Source organism: Rhipicephalus microplus, chromosome 9 (assembly GCF_043290135.1).
Source record: "Rhipicephalus microplus isolate Deutch F79 chromosome 9, USDA_Rmic, whole genome shotgun sequence".
NCBI classification, from domain to species: Eukaryota; Metazoa; Arthropoda; class Arachnida; order Ixodida; family Ixodidae; genus Rhipicephalus; species Rhipicephalus microplus.
Genome location: NC_134708.1, coordinates 70,576,626 through 70,604,403, shown reverse-complemented (window position 1 = coordinate 70,604,403; position 27,778 = coordinate 70,576,626). Strand labels below are relative to the sequence as shown.

The window sequence follows — 27,778 nt, the reverse complement described above, 5'->3', positions numbered from 1 at the left end:
CACCGTATCACCCGCAGACGATTGGCCTCGTTGAACGAACAAACAGAACACTGACCAAAATGCTTGCCATGTACGTTTCTTCCAATCATAAGAACTGGGATGAAGTGCTGCCTTTTATCATGAACGCGTACAACACGGCAAAACATGAAACAACGAACTTCAGTCCATTTTATCTGTTGTACGCCAGGTTGCCACTAAGCCCTCTAGACACTTTCTTACTCTTCATTCTACACAATGACGACTCTGTATCAAGCACCCTGTGCTTCGCAAAAGAAGCCCGTCGAATCGCTCGTCTTCGTACTCTGGCCTCTCAACGTCGTTCGAAGGAACGATACTACGACCATCACGAACCGGTTTTATTCGAAAAAGGTGACTTGGTGTTACTTTAGACACCACATGGCAAGCGTGGATTGCGTCGAAAGCTTCTGTCACGATATTCAGGCCCATTTGTAGTTTTGGACCGCCTAAGCCAGCTCACTTACGTAATAGCTTGTATTTTGTCCAATGGTCTACGATCGAGCAGAACGCAGCTCACTCACGTTGCTCGCCTGAAACCTTTCTACCCTTTTTGTGCATCAAAACTCGCCCTAGGGCTTCGTCTGCTTGCGGGGGAATGTAGAAGACTAGTAAAAAGTAGAGAAGAGAAGGAGAAGAAGACGAAGAGTCTTAGCACGATCGCAGTGTGCTGCCGCAAGCGACCATCGTTCACCTCCAGTAAATAAAACCATCTTATCCCAGCTCGTTGTTACAATATATATATATATTATTTATTTATCTAATTGTCATTATCAGCCTGACTACGTCCACTGCAGGACAAAGGCCTCTGCCATGTTCCGCCAGTTAACTCGGTACTGTGCTCCCCCGCAGGGGCATCTGCGAAAGCAGGCGTTTGGTGTGTAGCGACACCACGGACCCGAGCTAACGGCAGGGTTTCGACTCCCTCCCACGCCTAGCCGTGCGTGGCTTTGCCATGTCCGGGGAAAAGGGGTCCTGGGGGTTGAGCTAATGCTGGGTGATTGGAACTTTAAGGCCACCCAGTGGCGGCAACACACCGCTTTGGCCCCGGCTTCACGTTGACGGCACCCCTGTGCTGACCCACCCAGGGGAAATCGGTAGTCTCCTTTTCCTATTTCTCTTTCTCTCTACATCTTAGTCTTTTCTCGTCTTTATATCTATCCTGTCTTCTTCTCTCTTCCATTTACTTCCGATTTTTCCTGGCGGCAAGGGTTAACATTCTGTATGTGCTCTGTCTAGGGCACAATATATTTGGTTATAGCGGCTTTGTACAGCTGACGTTGACAGGCCTCATATATATTTAGGACTTGTCACGTCCCCGTGTTGGGCTCCATGGTGTGCGGCTGGCATGGCTGCCGAACTGATATTTAGTTTATGGCTTTTTCTTCCCTCCCTTCATTCCACGATCGTCCTCGCTCGAAGAGAGGGCACACCTAAGACTTTTGCAACTATTTCAGCAAACCGAAAGAAACCTTTCCCCGCTACCATGTAATCCACTGTGAAACTTCTTAAAAGAACGCCAGAACAATTTCGCCTTTCGTTGTTTTCAAATGCCTCACCACTACACTTGGCCCAGGTTACCAGGCTACAAGAATGGCCAGTGGGGATCACCTCCTCGAGATAAAAAGTCAGAGCGAGTATGAAAACCTCTCGAAACTAGAATCGTTTGGAAACATTCCTATCTCAATTACATCACATCGCTCACTCAACACTTTCCGAGGCTTTGTATCTGATCAAGACTTGCTTGGCCTGACTGAAGGTGAGCTCCTCGAGGGCTGAAAGGACCAGCAGGTGACACAAGTACAAAAAATCAAAATTAGGCGTGATAAGAAGGAAGTCCCAACAAAACACATAATTGTGACGTTTTGCACCAGTACCATGCCTGAACATCTCGAAACAGGATACTTGAAGTTGAATGTGAGACCCTACATTCCAGACCCAACGTTGCTTCAAATGCCAAAGTTTTGGTCACGGCTCTCAGAGTTGCCGCGGCCAACTCACCTGCGGAACGTGTGCCACAGGACACGCTACGGACGAGTGTAAGGTGGAGGATGGGGCCCACTGCGCAAACTGTGATGGTACCCATCCTGCATACTCCCGAACCTGTCCAACAAGGAAAAAGGAAAAAGAAATTCCTACAATCAAAATCACACAAAACATTACTTTCCGAGAAGCCCGTCAACAAGCATCTGGTCTTTTCACAAACAAAGCATCGTTCGCCGATGTAGTGCAACAGGGGGCAGCACTACAACGGCCTGCGGCAACTGCCTATGCCTGGCACAGTGTGCCCAGGTGGTTGCCAATGCCCCCACCCATGGTGGGAACAGCCAAGGCTGCCCTGCCACTCGTCCCCACGGCCACACCAACGGCCGCTGCAAGCTCTTGCAGCAGCCAGGGTATCCGAGCAGCAAAGGAGGTACCCTCGACCTCTAGCCCGAGAGGACCAAAGGTTTCGCCCCCCGAGGGGAAGGAGACCCCAGGGTTCGCTGATATGAAGGCCTGGTCTCACCAGGCGAGGCCCCAAGCCCGAAAAATCAGCTCGCAAATGCGGGCACGCAGTGCCTCTAAGGAGGCAATGGACACCACGGTACCCCTGGTGCCGAAAGATCGGCGTAGCTCCCTGGGGCACGCCAAAAGAAATAAAAAGCCAATAACGGGGCCCGGCGACGGCCCTGTTCTTTGAGTCTTAACGCTTAGCTTAAGAAGCAGACACACCCATTGTTCCTTACACACAGCACTACATTACCTCCAATATGGCAACACAAATAATACATTCGAACGTCAGAGGACTGCTTAGAAACCTTGATGATGTTCAAGAGCTCTTTTGCAAACATTCGCCGAAAGTGCTGTGTGTACAGGAAACTAATTCAAAATCTAAAAACACGAATTTTTTGCGTCGGTATGTTCTCTTCCGAAAGGACAGAGATGATGCTGCGGCATCATCCGGCGGTGTAGCCATTATTGTTAATTATAAAGTAGCATGCACACATTTACCACTGCAAACAACACTAGAGGCAGTGGCTGTTCGAGCAGTTCTTCTCAACAATCTCGTCACCATCTGCTCTCTGTACATACCCCCACACCATCGTCTTGGAAAACTAGAATTCGAGTCCTTAATAGACCAAATACCCAAACCTTATCTGATCCTTGGTGACCTGAATGCTCATAGCAGTTTATGGGGTGATTCTCGCTGCGACGCACGAGGTTGTCTCATTGAACAGTTCCTTTTCCTCCGGTGCCTGTCTGATGAATAGGAAAGGGGCAACATATTATAACCTTGCCAACAAAACCTACTCTTTCATAGATCTCAGCATCGCATCTCCTTCACTTGTACGATTACTCCAATGGATAGTTCTAAATAATCCCTACGGAAATGACCATTTTTCTGTCGTTTTGAGTACACAAACATCATACGAATGTCCTCCACGAGTTCCCAAATGGCTTATAAATGAAGCCGACTGGGAACAGTTTCATAACAATGCTCAGTTATGTTGGACTGACATATGTGGGCTAAGCATGGATGAAGCTGTGCAGTACTTCACAGCTCTCCTTATTAACGCAGCAGCCAAATGCATCCCACAAACATCTGAACAGCCCGGCAAGCGGCATGTTCCATGGTGGAACACTGAGTGTCGTAATGTGCGAAAGGAGCAGAATAAGGCATGGAGGTTGCTTCGGAACTCACCGACAGCCGAAAATCTTGACACCTTCAAGAACATAAAGTCTCATGGCAGGAGAAGGCGTCGGCAGGCCAGAAGAGAAAGCTGGCAGAAGTTTTGGTCAGGGATCAATTCACACACACGACGCTAAAGTCTGGAACATGGTTGGTAGGATAGCAGGAAAACAAGTACACACACTTCCACTCGTAAACACTCAGGGTGATACCTTGGAAGATCAGGCAAAATTCCTCGGTGCACACATCGAACGGGTGTCCAGCCCGTACCACTATACTGACACTTTCGAAAAATACAGAACAAGAATAGAAAAGCAGAAACTAGAACACAAATCCACTAGATACGAGGCATATAACCAAGCTTTCAGCCTAGCTGAGCTCCGAACGTCTCTAAACTCCTGCAGTACTTCTGCCCCAGGTTCTGACCGTGTGGTGTATGAAATGTTAAAAAACCTACCAATCGAAACGCGAAAAACCTCACTTTGTTTGTACAATGCTATCTGTTTTTTTGGCACTATTCCTACCTTCTGGAAAGAGGCTATTATTATTCCCATTTTGAAAGAGGGCAAGGACCCTTCATTAGCTTCGAGTCATAGGCCTATTGCACTTACAAGCTGCTTCTACAAAGTCTTCGAAAAAATGATAAACTGCCGACTTGTACACTTCCTTGAAACAAACAATATGCTAGACCCATTTTAGTGGGGGTTTCGAGAGAGTAGATCCACCACAGACCACCTTGTTCGTATCGAGGCAAATATCAGAGACGCTTTCATCCTTAAACAATACTTTCTCTCTGTGTTTCTCGATATCGAAAAGGCTTATGATACAACATGGCGCTTTGTAATTCCAAGAGACCTGTCCCGCCTAAGCGTGCGTGGTAGAATGTTTTCCATATACGAGAGTTACTTGTGCAATCGGACCTTCCGTGTCCGTGTGGGCAGTGTTCTCTGCCAAACATTTGTCCAGAAAACAGGCGTGCCGCAAGGTGGTGTACTTAGTTGTACACGTTTTATTATCAAAATGAATTCCTTGCACCTGTCCATCCCCCGCAATATGTTTTATTGTTACATATGTCGACGACGTTCAGCTTGGCTTCAAGTCATGGAACTTGGCAATGTGTGAGCGGCAGCTTTAGTTAAGTTTAAACAAGGTCTCCAAATGGGCAGAGGAAAACGGATTCCGACTGAACCCACTAAAAAGCAAGTGGGTCTTGTTCTCCCGAAAGAGAGGCATGCACTCAGAACCCAACATGGAACTGATCGGTCAACGTCTGTCTGTAAATGCCGAGCATAAATTATTAGGCCTAATCTTGGACAACAAGTTGACCTTCGTTCCGCACATCAAGTACTTAAAAACAAAATGTTTAAAAGCCATGAATGTTTTAAAAATGTTGTCACGCACTACGTGGGTTAGTGACATGCAATGTCTCATGAATTTGTATAGAAGCCTCATTCGCACCCACTTAGGTTATGGGGCCGTTGTCGATCAGTCTGCGACTAAAAGTGCTTTGAAGATGCTGGACCCCGTGCACCATTTGGGCATCCGCCATTGTACGGGTGCTTTTCGCACCAGCCCCGTAGAAAGCCTTTACGTTGAGTCAAATGAGTGGTCGCTTCATCTGCAGAGAACCTACATGTCCTTTTTTATGTTCTTAAGGTGAAAGTAGACAAGAAGCACCCCTCATACTCTACTATTATTGATTTGTCGAGCTCCATTCTGTTTCGAAACAGGCCTTCGATGAAGCAGCCCTTCTCAGCTCGCCTGAATGGTCTAGCCGAGAACACTGTGTCACTTGAACACAGTTTAATGGCTCCTGCAGCATACCCGCCACCGTGGCAGCGGCAGACTATAGACTGCGATGTGTCTTTCCTAGAAGTTACAAAACATGTGCCTATTGCCCATATCCGAACATACTTCCTGGAACTGCAACACAAATACACACGTCCTGAGTTCTTTACAGATGTCTCTAAGTCCAACTCCTCTGTGTCTTACGCTGCTGTTGGCCCTTCCTTTTCGGATGCTGGCCCTCTACATCCAGGCACAAGTATCTTCCCAGCGAAAGCTTATGCGATACTTGTGGCAGCTAAACACATCAAACAATTACAAATACAAAAAGCAGTAATTTATACAGACTCCCTCAGTGTGGTAACGGCTCTGCACAGTCTTAAAAAACAAAAAAAAACCCTGTCCTCGTCTCACTTTACTCCATTTTATGCACACTCTACACACTCAACCAACATGTTGTAGTGTGCTGGGTGCGAGGGCACCGTGAGGTTCAAGGCAACGCTATGGTGGATCAGCTTGCTGCATCCGTCCACGAAATCAGTGCCACCACACCCATATGAATCCCGCCCCTTGATCTTAAGCCGTCTCTCAAACGAAAGCTCAGGGACTACTGGCAGAGCAAGTGGGATAGACACACACAAAACAAGCTACACGTATCAAGCCACACCTTGGCCATTGGCCACCAGTATCAAAATCACGTCTAGCAGAGGTAACACTAACAAGACTCAGGATAGGACACACATACACGACACACACATCTTTTGTCCGGTTGCGATCCACCATTGTGTGACAAATGTGGTGAGGCATTAACAGTTCTTCACGTTTTAATCCAACGTAAATCATTAGACACTCTACGAAGACAACACTTCCCATTACCCTACCGACAACATATACCCTTGCACCCCGCAGTGTTTGTCGGTAGGGAACCACTTTTCACCCATAAATCATTGCTAGCTTTTTTAAGGGATGTCGGTTTTTACCATGTGATATACCCAGGCATTGCGTAGCGTGACTTCTCAAGAGAGGTTGCTGCTGCAGTGACTACATTTAAAAGCACTTGCCTCGCAGCCCTTGGACACAAGGGCGCTGATGAGGCACTTGTGCTAGTGCCAAATATTTTTACATGTTTTTATTATCTAAACCTTTGTCACCCTTTTTACTATGCATTTCACGCCACTGTCATGATCTTAATACTTATATTTTTACCCGCCTTATCGGGAGGAATATTAAGGCCCCTATACAGCCACGCAACATATCATTGTCCGCATCTCTACTCATAGAAATGGCGCTCTTTAGCCATCAATTGGCCCTTGCGCCACAAAGCGCCACACATCATCATCATCGGTCCTGTGCTCGCTGCTGCCAATTTATACCCGCAAGCTTCTTAATCTCATCTGCTCAACTAACCTTTTGTCTCCCTCTAACCCGCTTGCCTTCTCTGCGAATATAGTTAGTTACCCCTCAATGACCAGTGGTTCTCCTGTCTACGCACTACATGCCCGGCCCATTTCCATTTCCTCTTCTCGATTTCAACTATGATATCCATTACCGCCGTTTGTTCTCTTGATATATATATATATATATATATATATATATATATATATATATATATATATATATATATATATATATATATATATATATATATATATATATATATATATATATATGTGTGTGTGTGTGTGTGTGTGTGTGTGTGTGTGCGTGTGTGTTGTGTGACGGTAACGGCAAAAGTCCAATTGAGGAAAATTTTCGTTTGCCATTTGAACGTGTGTGTGCTTTCGACGTCATTCTGCGACAGAAATATGTCACTGCTGTCCTGGTGGAAACTGGCATAAAGCACTTTCCCATTCAAGGTGGTAACCTATTCATTGACCTTTAACAAAACAAAGGTTTTAGAGTGGTTAAAACTTATGTTTGCAGGCCAATTTAATAAAACTTAGCCAACTTGGGCTTGATCTATTTCACTATTGACTTATACATAGCTAACTAACTTGGGCAAAGTTACCAGTGCTACTGCCAACATTAGCCGACTTGTTGTGCGGTCCCTCGGCCCTTTGAATTGGGAAGGTGACATGCCTGACAGAGTACCATTAATGAAAATTCTTGTCAGTGAATTCTACCACCTCACCTTACCTGCATCGCTGCCACCTTGCACACAGCGTTGAGAAATTCGGGATCGAGGCAGACCCGTTTGACGCCCTTGCACACGCTCCACAGGTAAGTGTTCTGCTTGAACGGGTGCAGGTTCTGCATGCCCCGCCGAAGGTGGTCCGAATGGTTGGTGAAATCACAGTTAAAGAAATCCGTGATGTAATCAAGCCCTCGCGGCACCTGTTCGCCGTAGAGCCGGTTACCGATGGGCAACGTCATCAGCGGCTCGAAGTGGTAGAACGTCCGAGGATTCGCCGACAGCAGCTGGCCTAAGAAGGAGGATCCAGAACGGAAGTAGGCGACTTCCAGTATCCTATGAACTTTCGAGGGTTTTTGTTGCGGGTAGGTGTTTACGAACTGCTTCAGCAGCATGGCTTTCACAGACTTCGTTATGTTATTGTGAAATGAGGTGTTTGTCTTGTTCCATGAAGCTGTGGACAGTGATGTAGTATTAGAGTGGTCATGTGCACTATGTCTTGATAGATGTTTTAATAAATGGGTCGCTGTCACATTAGCACTGATCGGGGTGGCAGTTGTAGTGTTTGACTCAACTATTTTCGAAGGCATTGTAGTCACGATCACAGATGAATGTCCTAGAGTAACCTTGGTCACACGGTCGGGTTTTTTCGAAGGTGGAGTGGGGCTTGTGAAAACGTCGATGGGCGTCGGGACGTATTTTATTTCTTCTTCTTCTGTAGGCTGATGAAGGTGATGACCATCGAGGGTAGCGACCTCTGTAATCGTGTGAACGCGGCTGTTCCGAGAGGGGTACGAAGAGCCATACTTCGGTTCGTACCCAAAGAGGTAGACCATTGTCCCTAATAGGATTCCAGCCAGCAGCCACAGCAGTCGAATCCATGCTAAAATGAGAAGGTGACGTTAGAACTTTGATTATCATATCAGCTTGTCTTATTGCAGCAGCTATCAATGCCTTTTACTTGTAGGACGATAAGCAACTCAAGCAATTGGTAAGTTTTCTTATTCGATGCACTCAAGTTCTGACAAAGTAAAGTGTTTTTTTTTTGCTGTGGTGAATGTGAATGAATTTTAGATATTTATTTTCTGTTACCTCCAGTTTTTATGCACTAGGATTATTTACTCCACGAAAATGTTCAAATAAAATTCAACAAGAAAGTAAAATTGCGAAATAATGTTACACACACGATGGCATCATTAAAATGAGGCACATGCCTGTGGGCTGTCTCGTCACTGTGGCCGACCCCTAAGATAATTGCCTTAACTGGCAGAAGATGATATGAAGCTTATGATATTAAGATTAACTACAAGCTGTCCAGAGGGTCCGCAGGGGCACCCTGAAGTTCGGCCCGACAATGAACACGGCCCACCTCGGTCTGAAAAGACTGGCAGGAGTAATATTGTCAATTAAGTTTTGATATGAATGAGTGAATGAATTTATAGAGCATATAAACGATAGTGAATATATGGTGTGTATCACTAGGGCGTCTACATAGGCATCTCTATTTTATTCAGGCAAATAATCAGCATGGTCAATATTACGTTCACAATGCTATGGCCACTCTATCACAGAATGCCTTGTCCGCTTTATTCCATTAGTTCATCAATGTAAAGGAAAGACCACTGTGTTTTGCTGTCTATGGCTTCGATGAAAACTGCGATTGCAGTGTAACACGCGGAAAACATGGGCTAATCTCATGCAAACATACGATGCTCACGACCAAGGCCGGCTGGCCAAAGTGCGCATTTCCTTCTGCATACTCGGAGCCGTGCCTCTGAAACTTCACCATGATCTCCTTGTGCGACAGACTTTCCTAGAGCACTTTTAATTCTACATTAAAAAAATACGATGCTCGGGGAGGCATTACCAATTTTGCTTAGGAGTGATTTTGTCTGGGCAAATAATAAGCCCCAAAGACAGAACGAAAGGCGCACTACAACAACACCAAGATAGTTGGTTCAGCACTGATCCGGCGGTACTTTGTGTTTTGTCTCCTCTCTCATGTTGATTTATTTGGCAGGTGTAACCAATTTGGTCCTTATACAGAACATCATGGCGAAGAAAGGAGAAGCAAGTCCGAGGAACTAATAGAGGCACTAGCGATAAACGTTTCGTGTATGGCTGTTCACTCACCACTCACCTTTTGCACGCACTTGGCTGTATTTGCTTGTCATGTACGCAATGGAAGGAGTCAGGGAGTTTTTCGGCTTAACAGACGCTTTGAATTGATGAAAATCATGTGACTGTACGCAAAAGCGCTATGTTCCTATCGCGAGCTGTAGAAAGAAAAAAAAAAGACGCATGAGGGAGAACAAGCATGACGGAGAATATCTACGTCATTCTTGACGCAAACTTTTAATCTAAAATGTGTGAACTGTCATGGGAAGAAAGACCCTACATATGTCGTGGGAGCTCACTTCCGTATATATATTTTTGAACCTACATATGTCACTGCATTAATATCGGTAGAATATGCAGAACGAAACACCAGTATCATATGGTTAGTACGATGCGTTTGCAGCCTATGCAGAGCGAAGTTGTAAATTAATGAAAAGGCTTCGCGGTATTTCTTTGTGGATGCGTTAATAGTTCTTTATGCATCAGCCTGTTCATACTGTCATCCGTGAAATGTATATATTTATGATATAAATTTACGTTTTGTTTCAAGTCAGCAGTTTCAGGGCATTTATGACTTAAGTTTGAAAACTTACGGTGCGAGTTTCATAATCGGAGAAAAAAAAACACGGAACTTCTGATTCTTATACGTATTCGACAGCCACATTAATCGATGAAACAAATGCCACGTTTGCTTTTTGAGTCCTTAAGTTCTTCAGTATACGTATGTTTTCTCATAATAAAGCACGAGTTCAGAAGATTAAGGCTTGACTGGATGAAAAAAAAACAGCAACTGAAGGCTTCGCTGGATCCTACATTTCAACCAGCGGATGAAACGGAAAATCTTGTGCGGCCGGCGCGGCCTTCGGCAGCACAAGGTGATGTGCATCTTGTGCTGCACTTGAAGAGAATAAAACCACTCTAGGAAGACCCCCTGTCCAAGGATTATTCATCCTGTTGTGCGTACTGAGCATCCGTAAGAAAGTCAAAGAGTCTTGGTCGAGCATTTTGCGTGTTCTCTAACAGATGTCACTTGCTCGGTGGGAGTGTCAGGCGCGTAGTCGGGGGTTAGCAGGTGTGGTACCCGCTTGGGGCAAACTGTCTTCTCCTCCACTTCCTAAAAAGACACTAAAGTCAACTATTAGGTCGGCGTTGATTGTTGAAATGGCAGTCCAGAAACCTTGTAGGGTTACTTTTGTGACAAGTAAGGGCTTATTTTGAAACGAAATCACGTGTTAGGGCTTCGCATCGGATTAATGCACTTCAAATTATCCGCCTCAAGAAGCGGACCAACCGGACCGACTCACGTCTCTGTTGCCAAGCACAACGTTGCCGAGCTTTGCTTCGCTAGTAGCAGCAGATCAAAAGCATCAGGGGCCACAGCAGCAACAACGGCCATTGATCAATTTCCCGCTATTGGCTTCGAGATAGCAGGCGCCTTTGTTTTAACTGCGTCCCGCTAGATGGCACCACCTGTCCAGAATAACCACGCAAAAATTGATTTTTTGAACCACTCGCGCCATTTCCTATAGTAAGGTCCAGTGGTTCTTTTATCCTTGAATCAAACAGAAACGAACAAGCAGCATTTTATTGCGTCATTCGATGCACGGAAGGTTCTTTATTTAGTGCAGTTACATTCATTAATAGTGATTAATTGTAGGTGGTCCGTCTAATGTCATCGGGATCATTTTGAATATGTCCTACTGCGGCGCTTGCGTTCGTGTGCATTTACCTTAATTTCTCAATAAGTAGGCCACTGTTGTTGACAAATGTGTCGTTTTATATGTCATACTTTGAGCCTTTACTCTGACGTAAATTGTTATTTGCTTTAGTGTCTCTCAAGGACGTGGGTCTCCGGTTTTTTTAACTATACTGTAGGCCTTTGTACAGGCCCATACAGAAAGTGGTTAGAAAAGTATACATGAGCATGAACATAATAAGATAAACAAAACGAAAGCAGATCACACAATGCCTCAGTAGATACTGCTTCAGTAATAGATCAAGAACAACGCAAAAAATGCAGAAATTGGATCACACATCAAGAAGCACCATACATTTGACAAGCTTCTGCAAAAATTTACCTCATGAAGTACATGCCTACGTACAATCAAGAAAGAATTCCAGTTTTGTAATAAATTCATCCACAGATCGGCATTCCACAATTTCACTTGGTAAAGCATTCCAAGTTTCAAAAGCCCATCGAAAAAAATGATTAAACGTGTCGCCTTTGGCCTGATAAGGCCTGATGTGTTTATTGTGACAGGTTCTGATGGTGTGACGGTGCAGTGTCTGCACGTAGTCTTGTTTGTTTATGTTTATGTGGTCGAGCATGATAGACCATAAAAAAAAAAAAAAACTTCCGTGCTGCCACAACACGCCGACACGCAAGCGTAGACAATGCAGCCTCCTTTCTAAGTGCACTTACGCTTTGGTGTCGAGAGTACTTCGATAATATAAATCCTAATGCTTTATTTTGTACACTTTCTAGTTTTTGTATAATTTCTTTTTGGTGTGGGTTCTACACAATATTACCATACTCAATAAGCGGCCTCACTACTATGTTATATGTGTTTAACTTCACATGTGATGGAGCTGCAGACAGTTTTCTTCGCTAAAATCGTAATATTGTATGTATGCACTAGCCCCTTTTTGTTTTAGTTCTTGAAATGTCCGCTGCATGTCGGCACTTGTATATGATGAAAACATGCGAGATGGGGTTACTTGAAATGTTCACTAGATGAAGTGACGGACGGTTGGACGGATGGACTGACAGACATGCGGACAGACGGATGGACAGACAGCCGGCCAGTCGGCCAGACAGACAGACAGACAGACAGACAGACAGACAGACAGACAGACAGACAGACAGACAGTCGGACAGACAGACGGACAGACGGACGATTGGACGGAGAGACGGACGAATGGACGGACAGACGAACGGACGGACGGACGGACGGACGGACGGATGGACGGATGGATGGATGGATGGATGGATGGATGGATGGATGGATGGATGGATGGATGGATGGATGGATGGATACGGCCAGCGTATGATTCACGGTTTGCCGATAAAACCATTCGCAGCTTCGCCCCACTCATCATCATTCCCTCCGTAGATATGCTGCGATTTTTTTTCAATCTTCATGACAAACAACAGCACACTTAAAACAATATAATTAAGATCCCCTATACTTTCCTTTCTTGAATATCTACAGATTTTAACCAATGTTGTGCCGAACAAAGAAATGAGTCTTCAAAATAATCTCCCTCAATTGGCTGTTTACATACTGGGCACTCAGGCAACATGCGCCGTAGATAGTGGACATCCATTGATCTGAAACGTATGTTCTTAGCGCACGTGCATTGATCTGGAAACGTGTGTTTCACTCTTCCCCTTTCTTCACAGCTAGGGCAGCAAGACGAGGGCATTATGTATAGCTAAGCTGCCGAATCCGCATAGTCTAGCTAGCCGTCCTGCCTCGCCTTCCCTTGTTTCCTGTTTCTCTTCTGTCATATGTATCATCATCAGGAGACCATTGTGAGCACTAATTTATATATAACTAGAATTATCAACCACGTAACTTGTTGGTAACTGAGGCCATGAGGAAGCAGTGGTGTTTTTTTTTGTGTGTGTGGCTCAGGCTGACGCCTTCGGTTTTTCTTGAATTATGACTGAAAGTCATGCTTTCCACCGGGCGCTGCCGAGACTATAATTCGCCCATAATACTCTGCAAGAAACCTGATTCACAGATCACAAGCGTGGAAGCAGCGTCATAGCAATTTATGCGTAGGTGCTCCGTCACGGGATGTTTTAAGCTGTTCAGCGAATCGTTCATTGTACCTCATATCATTAAACTATCATCCTCAAAATGAAGAAACTATCATCCTATATGAAGAAAGTTGCACAGAAAGACCACACTACAGTATGCGAGAACAAAAGAAACGAGCTCCTAGAACAAGAACCAAGTATGGAAAACAAAGTATTGCTTACCAGGTACCTCAGGTTTTAAATACCCTTGCAGATCAATCGAACTTTAGGGCTAGTAGTGCGACTTTCAAGAAACAAATAAAGAACTTATTCATAACCACCGGTCTACACTATCGAAACTACGTAATGGAGTCTCATGCCTCTGCAAATGATTAAATTGTTCATAAACTTCTATGTCAATTTCACGAGTGTATACAGCGGAATTCATTGTATCCACATGCATTTTTGTGTCTGTTTTTGAGTTGTTTTATTGATATTGTTTAGTTGTGAATTATAACGAGAGTGACCTCTAATTCTTAAAATGTGTTATGTAAACTTCTTATGCTATTTATGTTTGAATTTTGTGTTTACAATTTCAGGTTGCTTGAAACCAATGTATTGAATATATATATTGTTTAAGCTTTGCACTGTCACGGACTACGGAGGGACAAGGGCCTTTGTCAGGCTGTTCGCCTTTAGCCCTTTGCCCCTGCAGTGAGCTCTGTATCCGGCTTACTGTAAATAAAAATACTACTACTACTACTACTAAAAACAGGTGTGTGCCACAAAAACTTGCGTGAATTCAATTACTCACCACTAGAGGAGGTGGCGTTTGGCGGCATCACACACCATAGGGGTTGATCATCATAATACGAATCGCGTTCATGATGTCAACAGCCCTATCCGGTGACAAAAGGGCGCACCTGTTAGTCTCGATCGCGATCCAACTGGAAACGTGACAGAAGGTCCAGTCATCGTGCGAAACATCTCGCGTCTGGCACCGCAGCTGTTTCTTAAATGTCTCTGCGTAAAAATGTCAAATTTGGTTTCATTTTTTGTTATTCGCCTTTGAGTAACGGATCATTCGAAATTAAAGACGAGGAAACACGTCGATGAATGTTTAACCTTTTTTCTTTTTGCCTCAAGCTAACGTCTGTGATAGTCGAAGACAAAGTCAATGCCACAGACAAAGTAAACCAATAGACCGGAATTTCTATCTGTTGCAAGAAGACGTATACCGGTGTGCACTCGGCACTCTGAGAGGGCGATCACAGGAAAGTCGTGCTCGTATACGAACTGCCTGAAGTCGGATACACCATCACCGTTTCATCGACAGTAACAGATATCAGTTGTAACAATGTTTCCATATTCAATGCCAGCTAGGAAAGGGGCTGTCTTTAATCTTCCTGGAAATGAGCTCGTGTTATTCCTATTCTGAGGTCCGGCAAGTCTCCCACAGGACACAACTCTTATCTTCCCATTGCTATTTTCAGCTGCGTAGGGAAGCTCATGGAGAAGATGGTGCCGATATGCCTAGACTGGTTGCTTATGAACAAGAATTCATACAGGCTTTAGAAAAGGCCGCATCAGCATCGACAATGTAGTCAATGTCGTCAGCTACATAAAATTCAACAAAGTAATCAGCAACATCCCTATCAACGTATTCCTCGATATCGAGGGAGCAATCGATAACGTGACTCATCAGTCTATCTATCACTATTGGCGTATTCCTCGACATCGAGGGAAAGTTCGATAACGTGACTCATGAGTCTATCTTAGACGCCCTCAAGTCTTTAGGAGTAAGGAGTCATACGCATCGCTGGATCTTGGACTACCTCACACATAGGTTAGTCTACATGTTCACAAAAGGAGGTGACACAGATCCACACACAGTGCATAAAGGAGTTCCCCAGGGTGGTTTTGTAAGCCCGACCTTATTAAACATATCTCTTATTGGACTAGAGAAGTGTATCCTTCCATAGGTTGAGATCTCACTATACACTGACGTTTATGTGTGGAGCAGTGGTTGCAACAGGCATGTTCTACGAGCGAAATCGCAGAAAGCTCTCAATTCAATGGTAAAATTCTTACTCGGACGAGGGTTAACGATGTCACCAGAAAAGTGTGCCGCCATTGCTTTTACAAGGCGTGTTGTCTCACGATATACATTAAAGGTAGCACATTTTCCCATTTAGTACCTCAAAAGTCAAGTTTGCGGGAGTGACTATCGGCCAGCTAATGATGTGGACTCCTCACGTTCGGAAACTCAAGGAAAAAGTTGCGTATATTTCACTTGCTATCCACTGTTACCAAGCATATTCCACTTATCAAGCAATGCCGGTGGCTACTCTGTTAACGCAATGTTGCGAATGTATAGGATTCTCTGCGAAGGTCTTCGAAGTTACAGCCTTCCCGCGATACAGGCAATTTCTCTAACCAATATACATCACCGACTGGAGCTCAAGCAAATGCCCTGAGGGTGTGTCTTGGCCTACTAAAGAAAACATCAAGCATCGGAACCCTTGCTGAAAGTAGGCGCCTTTCAGCTCATGTTATTCTGCTGCAGGAGTTTTGTCAAATCCACTTGCGTTATGCCACCATTGTGCCAGATCATCCGCTTGCTTTAGACAGTGGTCCTTCAGGCAGTGATCATCCGCTTGTTTAAGACAGCCTCCTCCCGCTACACTATCAAATCGCATCAATGCATATGAAGCCATCTTGAAAAACTCCTTCGTGGACTATAGTCACCTTCGTGCCTGGGTTCAAGAGCCAGGGACGCACTCCCGGACCAGCACCCACGTATTTCGCTCTAGAGTATTTGGAAAACAGCTACAGAGCTCACCGTCATATTTACACTGACGGTTTTGTTACGTCTACATCAACTGTCATTGTCGTCTGGATTCCATCTAGCAATGTCACCATCTTCTGCCACAGTCACTGCACCTCATCTACCGCCACTGCTGGCGGCACTACGGGCTGCCTTTAACTACATTGTGGACTTGACAACTGAGTACTGGGTCATCTTTACTGACTGAAGGGCAGTGATTCAGTCGCTTAAGTGTCCATGCACGCAGGACAAACTTGTCACAGACATCGAGTGCTTACGCAAGAAAGCCTGCGACTTCTATCACTGAATTGTTGTGCAGTGGATACATGCCCACTGTGGAACACAAGGCAAAGTCCGGGCTGACGATGTGCCAAATCTGGACACCATGCTTCGGCAGAAATCGTTGGGATACTCTTCTCGAATCAAGGCGCAGCAACACTAATGACGGCACATGCTCGGCGCTTCCAGCGATCCCTCTGAGACCCTAGCCACCAGTATGGGCCTCTGTACATGTTCGATCTATCGTGTACCTTTAGTATGCCGCGAGACCTCAACAGGCAAGACGAAACATGTTTACACCACATCCGAATAAACGTAGCTTATACCATTACATCAGAAACAAAATGGGACTGTCATACTCACCATAGAGTGCACAATGCAACGTCATAGAAGACATGTATCCCGTCCTCTGTGAGTGCACGATACACGCATCCGGGAGACAGCATCTGAAAATGGCCTTAAAGCTACAACGGGACAAAAAAATCGAAGTTGACAGATATTCTAGGGCCATGCCAGAGCAGCAACATTGCGTTACATGCCACAAATGCGCTACTCACATTCTTGTGGCCCAAAGGCCTGAACGAAACGTTGTAAATAGTGCAGTGCGTGTGGATGACAGTATGTGTTATGTGTTTATGCCTGCATATATCAGAGTCATAACTCTGTCGCTGGAATAGCATGTCCGGTGAAAATTATAGCAAACTTCTCCAACTCTACAATAAATCAATCCTCTATCTCTCTCTTGCAAGAAGAGCCATCTTTTCTGGAGGACTTTTGATCCCATGCAACGGAAGACGACGATAATACCCGATCTTTCCTATTGCAAGTTAACTGTGATGGCAGCAAGGGTCAGCTGGCTATCAGTTATGATGTAACTGAGCCCGAAGTCCCCGGTGCTTGTCATGACAACAAATGACAACCGGCCTAAATATTAGGTCAACTTGTTATAAACATGGACGCGAGAGTGTAAAGAATTTGGTTTATAGAGAGGACAAGTTTTGAAACCTGAGCCTGCAGGTTGTAGAGCACAGTGTACTGGTGTGGACAAGGCAAAATTGACTTACAAAAGTTTATGCATCTCTTCTTACTGTAAGCACCTAAACTTCTGTGGTGTTTGCTATTGACTAGAGTGAGAGAAAGAGAGGGGTAGATTATGAGGAAGGCTATAGCTTTACTTTTTAGCTGTAATCATCTGCTGGGTCCATAAATCAATTAGTGGCAAGATTGGTGATTTTGAAAAATGCGAAACAGTGATTCGTCATCATAAACGTTTTTTTTTTCTCTTTGAAGTTCTTTAACAGCAATCCATGTATGAACAATAGCATCTCTGTATATTAAGTGTCCACTCATTCAATTCAACGTAAAGGCTTTCTACGGGGCTACTGCGAAAGGCGCCCGTAAAAAGGTGAATGCCCAGATGATGGACAGCATCGAGCATCTGCAAAGTACTTGGTGTGGCGGACTGATAGATTTTTGCCCCGTAGTCTATGCGAGTGCGTATGACGCTTTCGTAAAGATCTATTGGACACTTCTTGTCCCTGCCCCACTTAGTGTGTGGTAATACTTTTAGGACATTCATTGCTTTTGCATTTATTTTTCAAGTACCTCATGCATGATTTCAATGTTTGTTTACTCTCCTAAATTAGGCCTAAGAACTTGTGCTCCGTCTTTACGGAGAGATGTTGACTATGCAGGTTCATATCTGGGTCAAAATAAAAGCCCCGCTTCCAGGAGAACAGGGCGCATGTACTCTTTTTTTAGCATTAAAGCTGAAAGCCTTCTTTTCTGCCAGTTTTGTGATCTTGTTCAGACCTAGCTGTACCTGCTACTCACACATTGAAATATTGCATGATTTAACACTGATTAGCACGTCTATGAGATATGTACAATAAAGCGTAATTCTTGGAAAGCAAAGACGCAAAGAATTGATCTTGATATTAAAAAGAGTACAACTAAGCACACACACACACACCGCGGTACTCCCGTCTCTTGCACAAATGTTTGGGACAACTTGTTTAGTGACTCCTCCGCCTGCCAGACGTGTGTGAATTTTTATCATATTCAACTCTCTGCGCGTACAATTCGCTGACCTTGTACAAACTCAGCGCAAAAAGACGGAGCATGAGAAAAAAGGGGGGACACAGTACGACCACTGTCTGACAAGTAGAGTCTAATGACACAAGAATTAACACAATGAACATGAACGCATGCATACAAAAAATTAGCTGACGTCAGAGAAATGGTTCATTTTGCGAACCACACAATCTAGTAGGCAAACAAACCATTCAAATGAAAGGGCGCGTGGTCCGACTGCGAGGTCCGCAAACTGAACAATTTCTTTGACGTCACCTTAAACGTTTTCTGCTTATACACGCATTGGTTTTCACTGGGTCTATTTTTGTTTAATCAAACTTCAGCTGTTATACAGTGCTCGTACTTTGTCCTTTTTTTCTCGTGATTCCTTTTTTTGCAGTGTCTTTGTACAAGGTAAATCAAATCCAACTCGCCCACGTCTCCACCTTGCTGCATTATGGTCACGTGCGTCGAGTCACGCACTGTGTCCACGAGATGTGTTGTTGTCTTGGTGTCGGAGAAGTCCACAGCCTGATAGACGCCGGCAATGAACATGTTATCGTTTCTGTACCTTTCGATGTCCTTGGTCTCGGCTCGCGGGCGTGACTGCACCTCCATGAGGCTAAAGCAGTGGACACTCTACAGCCCTTCCTGTGATCTCCTCAATAGGACGCTCCAGATTGGATATATATGTCGGATGCGTGCTACCTTAGAAGCAATGTCAGGCTTCAAAGTTTTGCCAGCGACAAACTACCGCGATAGATCTGCACAGAATCTATACTCAGCAGCGGCACAGGGCGACATTCAGCACAGATGGATAACACATATAGCAATATAATTGACGACTTGAGTGCCGAAACAGGCATCTAATTATGAGCCACAGCGCATTGAAGAGCTCCGAATTCAAGCACTCTGCCATTTTTTAGGGTGCACTGACATCGGACAATGCACGGTCCTCCAGCCTTTTGCCTCTTTTGAAATGCGACCGCCAAGCGTCCTAGATTGAATCGGAGCCAGATGGATGAGTTGTCATGCAAATCGTAAAGTTTGCGTGAACCTTTGTTTCAGACTGCAGCACAAGCGTAACGCACCTTTTGCGGAAATGGAGTCGCTTGCCATATTATTGAGCTATCCTGGTAGCACGAAACTTTCCAGAACAATCTCGTCAGTGCTAGCCTGTCTTGCAGAAGTCATGTAATCTTGGACGACTCCCCTGTATGATATGGTGGGTGCTTCTAGTGCCTACGAATTTCAAATTCATTCATTCGCTTTGAATGCACAAGGATGCCAGTTAGTTTGGGTTTACTGAGGATTTCGGGTCTATTATTACAAAAAGGCGCACAGTGACATCCCGCTCGCGAGACATCCGAATTCGATTGATGTGTGGGTTTAACGTCACAAAACCTCCATAAGATTATGAGAGACGCCGTAGTGGAGGGCTCCGCAAACTTCGACCACCTGGGGTTCTTTAACGTGCACCCAAAATAAAGCACACGGGCCTACAGCATTTCCACCTCCTTAGGAAATGGAACCTCCGCAGCCGGGATTTGATCCTGCGACCTGCGGGTCAGCAGCCGAGTACTTTAGCCAATAGACCACCGCGGTGGGACAGAGCCATCCGAATTTCTTGCGGGCATTTCTAGGTAAATCAAATACCCCATTCCCTCCTCTTTTAAGCGCATCATATCGTTAGAAGTAACCTAGAGTAGAGCAACGATTCCGGTTGACCTTGGTGCTTTTGTCTATATTTATTCTTTCTATATACGTATAGTAAACCAAAATTTTTATCGAACTATAATTGCGCATGAGCCCTTTTTTTTGCATTACGTTCAGGTGATTACTAACAAGAGCCCATCCAAACCCGCTGTAGGATTTGATGATGATGATGTGTGGCGCTTTATGGTGCAAGGGCCAATTGATGGCCAAAGAGTGCCATTTCGATAGAAAAGAGATATGAACAATAATATTGTAAATGATAAGTGGCTGTATAGGGGCCTTAAAATTCCTCGCGCTAATGCGGGTAAACACTTAAGTATTAAAATCATGACAGTGGCGTGAAATATATGCAGTGAGAGTAATGTCAAAAGATCATGATAATAAGACTGGCGGAGATGTAGTGACCCCAGGTCCTGCTACAGATCACCTTGAAATATGCAGTGAAAACTGTGTACATCATTTAAAAACGTAAACAATGAGTGAATTTTAAAAATTGGATCCCTACCGATAAGCATCCCAAGGTGTATTGGGAGCTGCTGTCGGTAGGGCAGTAAAAAGTGCTTTTTCCTTAGAGCGTCCAACTCATTACACTGGACGAGGATGTGGAGAACCGTAAGCGGTTCTCCATATCTCGTACACAACGGTGGATTGCTGGCGGACAGAATATATGAATGTGTAGAGTATGTATGCCCTATTCTTAGCCTTGTGAGTGTCACTTCTGTATCTCACGATTTTGATAGGGGTGGCCAATGACCAAGTTGTGGCTTAATAACATTTAGTTTATTACTTGTGTGTCTATCCCACAAGTTTTGCCAATAACCTCTGAGTTTTAGTTTCAGGAAAGGTTTCATGTCAAGTGCAGGGAATGGTATTGATGCATAAGCGGCATCGTTGCTTGCAGATGCAGCCAGCTGATCTGCCAAAACGTTTCCCTGTAACTACGGTGCCCCGGCACCCAGCGGACTACAACATGCTGTTTGGATGAGTAGACTGTGCATAAGAGTGAATAAAGGGACTCAAGAACTGGGCTTTTGCGTTTTGTAAGTGTTTTCAAGGCTTTCACCCCACTCAGAGAATCCGTGTATATTAGCGCTTTTTGTAGTTTTATATGTGCAATGTGTTTAACAGCTGCAAGTATTGCGTGGGCTTATCCTGTGAAAATGCTTGCCTCAGGATGCAGGACGCCAGTATCTGAGAAGGCGGGGCCAATGGCTGCGTATGAAACAGAAGTGTTGGACTTTGAGGCATCCGTAAAGAACTCAGGGCATGTGTATTTTTGTTGTAGTTCTACGAAGTATGTGCGGATATGTACAATGGGTGCGTGCTTTGTAATCTCTAAAAAGGACACATCACAATCTATCAATTGCCACCACCATAGTGGCAGATATGCTGCGGGAGCCATCGAACGATATTCGAGTGACACAACGGTTTCCTCAGAAAGGCCCCTCACACGAAGTGAATAGGGCTGTCTCCAAGATGGCCGGTTTTCAAACAAAACAGAAGTAGACATGTCATCAATTGTGAAGTGTGAAGGGTGGTCCTTGTCTGCCTTTGCTTTGAGATAATATAGAAAAGACATATTATAACATCTCTGTAGGTGGAGTGACCATTCGTTTGATTCCACGTACAGGCTTTCAACGGGGCTGGTGCAAAAGGCACCAGTAGAGAGATGAATGCCTAGGTGGTGAATAGGGTCAAGCATTTTTAGGGCGGTAGGTGTCGCAGACTGATAGGATATTGCTCCATAATCCAAGCGAGTGCGTACGAGGCTCCTGCACAAATTCATAAGACACTTCTTGTCACTCCCCCACGTAGTGCGTGACAGCACTTTTAGAACATTCATGGTTCTGATGCCCTTGTTTTTTAGATACTTAATGTGTGGTTCAAAGGTTAGTTTGGTGTCCAGAGTGAGACAAGCGTTGACAATGCATTTGTATGTCAGGGTCGGGGTGAGTGCCTCTCTTTCTAGAGAACAAGACACACGTGATTTTGGGGGGGGGGGGTAATTGGAATCCGTTTTCCTCCGCCCATTGGGAGACCTTGTTCAAGCCAAGCTGAACCTGCCGCTCACAAACTGCTAGGTTACAAGACTTAAATCCAAGTTGGACGTTATCGACATATGTGCAGTAAAACATAGTTTGTGGGATGGAATGGCGCAATGAATTCGTTTTGACAATAAAAACAGTACAGCTAAGTACACCACCTTGCGGCACTCCTGTTTCTTGCACAAATGTTCGGGAAAGAATGCGGCCGACTCTGACACAGAATGTACGATTGGACAAGTAGCTTTCGATAATAGTAAAGATCCTGCTACGCACACCAAGATTGGACAGGTCTCTTAATATTCCGTATCTCCATGTCGCATTGTAGGCTTTTTCGATGTCGAGGAACACAGAAAGAAAGTATTGTTTGTGAACGAAGGCGTCTCAGATCTGTGCCTCGATACGTACGAGGTGGTCGGTGGTGGATCTACCCTCCCGAAACCCGCATTGGAATGGGTCGAGCAGATTGTTCGTTTCAAGGTAATGTACAAGTCTGCGATTTATCATTTTTTTCAAAAAGTTTACACATGTAACTTGTAAGTGCGATTGGCCTGTAATTACTAACAGAAGATGGATCCTTGCTTTGCTTTAAAATCGGAATAATAATGGCTTCTTTCCAGGCAGAGGGGATTTCACCGGAAAACCAGATAGAGTTATACAGGGAAAGCAGGATTTTTTGTGTTTCAGAAGGCAGTTGTTTTAATATTTCGTATACTATACGGTCCGAACCTGGAGCTGTTTTATTGCAAACATGTAGCGATGCTTGTAACTGGGCCAAACTGAAAGGGTTGTTGTACGACTCATGTTTACAGGATTTTCGCTGTAGTTTCTCTTTTTCGATTTTTCTTTTGTGTCATTGAAAAGCTGCAGTATAATGCGACGAACTGGACACCTCTTCGAAGTGGGCACCGAGGAAGTTCGCCTGGTCTTCCAAGGTGTCCCCTTGTGTGTCTACGAGAGGTAGTGAAGATGCGTGTCGTCCTGCTACCTTGCAAACCATGTTCCAAACTTTAGTTTCCTGTGTGTATGAAGTGATGTGTGATAAAAACTTATGCCAGCTTTCTCTCCTAGCCTGCCGGCGCGTTGTGCCGGCGCCTTGGGATTTGATTTTCTTAAAGCTTTCAAAATTCTCTGCTGTAGGCGAGTCCCGTAGCAATCTCCACGCTTTGTTTTGTTGTTTGCGTGCATTGCGACGTTCAGTGTTCCACCACGGTACACGTCTCTCGCCAGGTAGTCCAGAAGTTTGTGGGATACATTTCATCGCAGCGTCGGTCAGAAAAGCAGAAAAGTGATTGATTGATTTGTGGGGCTTAACGTCCCAAAACCACCATATGACTGTGAGAGACGCCGTAGTGGAGGACTCCGGAAATTTCGACCACCTGGGGTTCTTTAACGTGCACCCAAATCTGAGCACACGGGCCTACAACATTTCTGCCTCCATCGGAAATGCAGCCGCCGCAGCCGGGAATCGAACCCGCGACCTGCGGGTCAGCAGCCGAGTACCTTAGCCACTAGACCACCGCGGCGGGGCAAAAGCAGAAAAGTATTGTACAGCTGCATCTATGATTAAACCAGATAGGTCAGTCCAACTTAAGTGAGTAATCTGCAAGAACTGTTCCCAATCAGCTTTGTCAGGGATCCATCTGGGGGCCTGTGGGCGAAATTCATTTGATATCGGTGTGCTTAGCGTTACGGGAAAGTGGTCACTTCAGTTAGGATTATTGATGACATTCCATGTCAGTAAAGGAAGGATGGATGGTGAGACGATACCGAGGTCTATTGACGAGTAGGTATTGCTGGCGAGGCCGTAGTATGTGGGCTCTTTGCGATTTAAAAGACACGCGCCAGAAGTAAAAAGGAACTGTTCAATCAGGCGACCTCGAGCATCGCAGCGAGAGTCACCCCATAGATTGATATGTGCATTGAAATCTCCAAGGAGGATATAAGGTTCTGGAAGTTTATCTATTAGGGACTGGCATTCACGCTTTTCAAGTTGTAGTGTGGAGGTATGTAGACAGAGCAGATGGTGACGAGTTTGTTCAGGAGAACTACACGAATAGCCACTGCTTCAAGAGATGTTTAGAGTGGTAGATGAGTACATGCAATCAATTGATTGACTCTAATGGCCACACCACCAGATGACATGGCGACTTCATTCCTGTCCTTTCGAAAAGTGATATACTGGTGTAGAAAATCAGGGATTTTGGGTTTTAGGTGTGTTTCTTGTACACACAGCACTTTTGGTGACTGTTCATGTAAAAGTTCTTGAACATCGTCAAGGTTTCTCAGGAGTCTTCTGACGTTCCATTGTAAAATTTGTTTCTTCATTTTAATTGTAGTTAAGTGCTGTGTGTACAGAAACGTTGCCTTAAGTTACAGGGCATGTGTGGGGCCCTGTAATACTGTTCTGTTCCGTTTCAACTGTTTTGCTGTGGAGAGGTTGAGGTGCCTATTGCCTCGGCTACTCCATATCACAAAGTTATGCAGCGAAAAATAAAATAATAATACATAACGGTACCCGAAAATCAACAATACGGAAAAGAAAAAAACATAATACCACACTGAAACCAGTTCAAATATCATGCCAATACACAGTTTTCTTCGCGCAGTTCACACAGTCATAAACTACTTACACGCACACCTCACTAATTTAATGTCAGTATATATATGACCACATTTTATATAATACCCATCTCTGGCTGTCTGTCATAGGCGCTTGTCCAGTCCGGTCTCCACTAAAAAGTCTGTCAGGAGGATTATTGCCTTTTTTTCGAGATGCATCTCAGGCCATGGTCCAAGTAGTTTCTTTATTGTGAGGGGCCGTCTGTCCAAACTTGCTAATTTGTTCTTTAATTGTTCTCTTTCATTCGCGTATTTAACGCACACCAAAAGAATATGGCGATAATTTTCTTCTGCATGACCACAATGGCATTCCGGTGAGTTGGATCGATGTATCTTGTGCAGGAAGCTGTTTGTGTATGCTACTTCCAATCTAAGTCGGTGAATCAATGTCTCTAAGCGTCGTGGGAGGTCTGTTGCTATGGAAAACTTTCTGTGTGGATCAACTTAATAAAGTACCGTTTCCTTTGATTTAGGGCTCTCAAACCACCTCTCCATCGAACAATGGTTAGCTCCTTGCGATATAAAATGTCGAATATCCGCCCCAGACATAGGGATTGCGCAATCCCGTCCTTCCTTCAATGCTTTCTTCGCGAGGCTATCAGCATCTTCATTTCCCTTTATTCCAATGTGGCTGGGTATCCATTGGAATACGATGTTGTGACCCTGCGATGAGGCATATTCCACAGTTTCTGCGATACATTGTGCTATTTCACCAATTTTGTAAGGTGATCTCAAATTTCTGATTAGCTGAAGAGCAGGTTTGCTGTCAGTGCATATCACCCATTTTCGTGGCTCAGGATTCTCGCAGATAAGCTTAACTGCTTCAAAGATAGCCACCAATTCTGCTGTCATCGATGAAGATTTGTGCGATAATTTGTACATCATCTTTTTCTGAATTTCGGGTATAAAGACCGCACAGGCTGACACTTCTTCTGTGCATGATCTGTCTGTATATATCTTCGTTTTTTCATAATGCATTACATGAAGCTGATGAAGTACCAACTATGCCGCTACTAGAGGTGCCATGTCTGCTTTCTTCTCTATGCCGTCTATTTCACGGATAACGTTTAGAAGTGGCAGCGTCCAAGGTGGTTTTGAAGGTTTCCATTGTTTCAATTCTGGTACTAGTGCTTCAAATGATGATATAGTATCCTGTAGTCTCGTTGCCGTCCTTTGTGTTAGTGCACCAGATAAAAAATGACTTTCATGTAGCGTGAAAATTCTAAATAAATTTGGAGATGTTTCTTTAGTTCGAAGTACTGCCAAAGGTGGCTCTCGAGCCTCCGCTTACACTAAAGCACTGGAAGTTGACCGTGGTAAACCCAGACATACCCTCAAGCTCCTTGCCAATAACAAGTGAAGTCTCCTTTCGAAAGAGGCTGGAAGTCCGTGCAGCAGAGGCAGTGAGTAAGTTACGATGGGGCGTATCCAGGCAACATGTAGGGCTTATAATGACTCTGTAGTACCACCCCATTTGGCCCCGCAGAGATGCCGGAGGATTCGAATGGCCTGATTCACTTTTTGTTCCAGGGACTGGACATGAGGCGACCATGTTAGTCTCCGGTCTAAAATTACTCCCAAAACTTTATGAGTTTTAACCATTTGAATAGGCTGATTTTGCAGAATAATCTGGAAATTTCCAGGTCTTTTTAATGTAAACGGAAGTATGGCTGTTTTAGCCAGACTCAGTGCCATACCTCTTTTTTTAGAAAACGGTCTACATAATCCAATACTTCTCGTAGAGTTTGTTGTACATCCAAAAGCGATGGACCAGACGTCCCTATAGTTATATCATCAGCATATACTGAACATCTGATGTTAGGTGGAAGATTATACGGGAGCTGCGCCATGACTGCATTGAAGAGAGTAGGGCTTAGCACGCTGCCCTGTGGCACTCCTTGGTTGACGACACGTTCTGACGTTGGGCCCTCCTGCGTAACTACAAAAATTTTCCGGTGCTTCAGGAAGTCAGCGATCTAACGCAGTATCTTGCCCTTCAATCCCTGTAACGCCAGGCCTTCCAGAACGTGAACGTGACTCACTGTGTCGTATGCTTGGTGAACATCAAGGAATACAGCGACAGTGATGTTTCCTTGCGTTCGTTGGTTTTCCACATCTGTGACCAAACCTAGAATGCAGTCCATTGTGCATTTACCTCTTCTGAAGCCGGCTATGCTTTCTGGTAGTAGTTTTTTCATGTCCTGCCATCATAAAATTCGTTCATTGATAATTTTTTCCATCACTTTTGAAAAACAACTTGTCAAACTAACCGGGCTAAACGAGTCCAACTGCATAGGGCTCTTCCCTGGCTTTAGCAACGGTACTACTTTTGATGTCTTCCAACTTTCCGGAACTTTTTCTTCTTGCCAACTTTTATTATAGATGTCCAACAGGTGTAATTTTCCTTTCTTGCACAAATTAGCAAGAGCAGCGTATGTAACTCTATCTGTTCCTGGTGAACTTCTTCGTTTTACTGAAGACAGCACATATTGGAGCTCCTCTGGTGTGAAGCTGTCATCCAGACCTGATGAACTGATCGCAGAGAACTTTGTTACAACCGACGAAGCTGATTCTGCTGAGGATTTATATTCGCTAGTTTGAGCGGTCTCTCCATTTCTCAGTTAAGATCGCAAAATTCTTCGGCAATCACACGTTCGCTAACTCCTCGAGACAGCGCTAGAGCCTGTAATGGCCTCGAGTGGACTACTGGCTGTCGGAGGGTGCGTACCATGTTCCACAGTTGAGTCGCCGA

The 27,778-nt window shown here is 44.6% G+C and overlaps 1 protein-coding gene across 1 annotated transcript in view; it reads right to left on the bottom strand.

The window, feature by feature from the left end:
- Nucleotides 1-14,432, bottom strand: part of LOC119164790 (carbohydrate sulfotransferase 5-like) — a 69,381-nt gene extending 54,949 nt beyond the window's left edge. Inside the window, exons 1-3 of the mRNA XM_075873783.1 lie at nucleotides 14,282-14,432; nucleotides 9,745-9,880; nucleotides 7,610-8,487 (exon numbers count right to left, since the gene is read on the bottom strand). Of these exons, the coding sequence (XP_075729898.1) occupies nucleotides 7,610-8,487; nucleotides 9,745-9,778 (912 nt within the window). The 5' untranslated portion in view covers nucleotides 9,779-9,880; nucleotides 14,282-14,432. The remainder of the gene's footprint in view (nucleotides 1-7,609; nucleotides 8,488-9,744; nucleotides 9,881-14,281) is intronic.
- Between the last annotated feature and the right edge of the window lie 13,346 nt (nucleotides 14,433-27,778).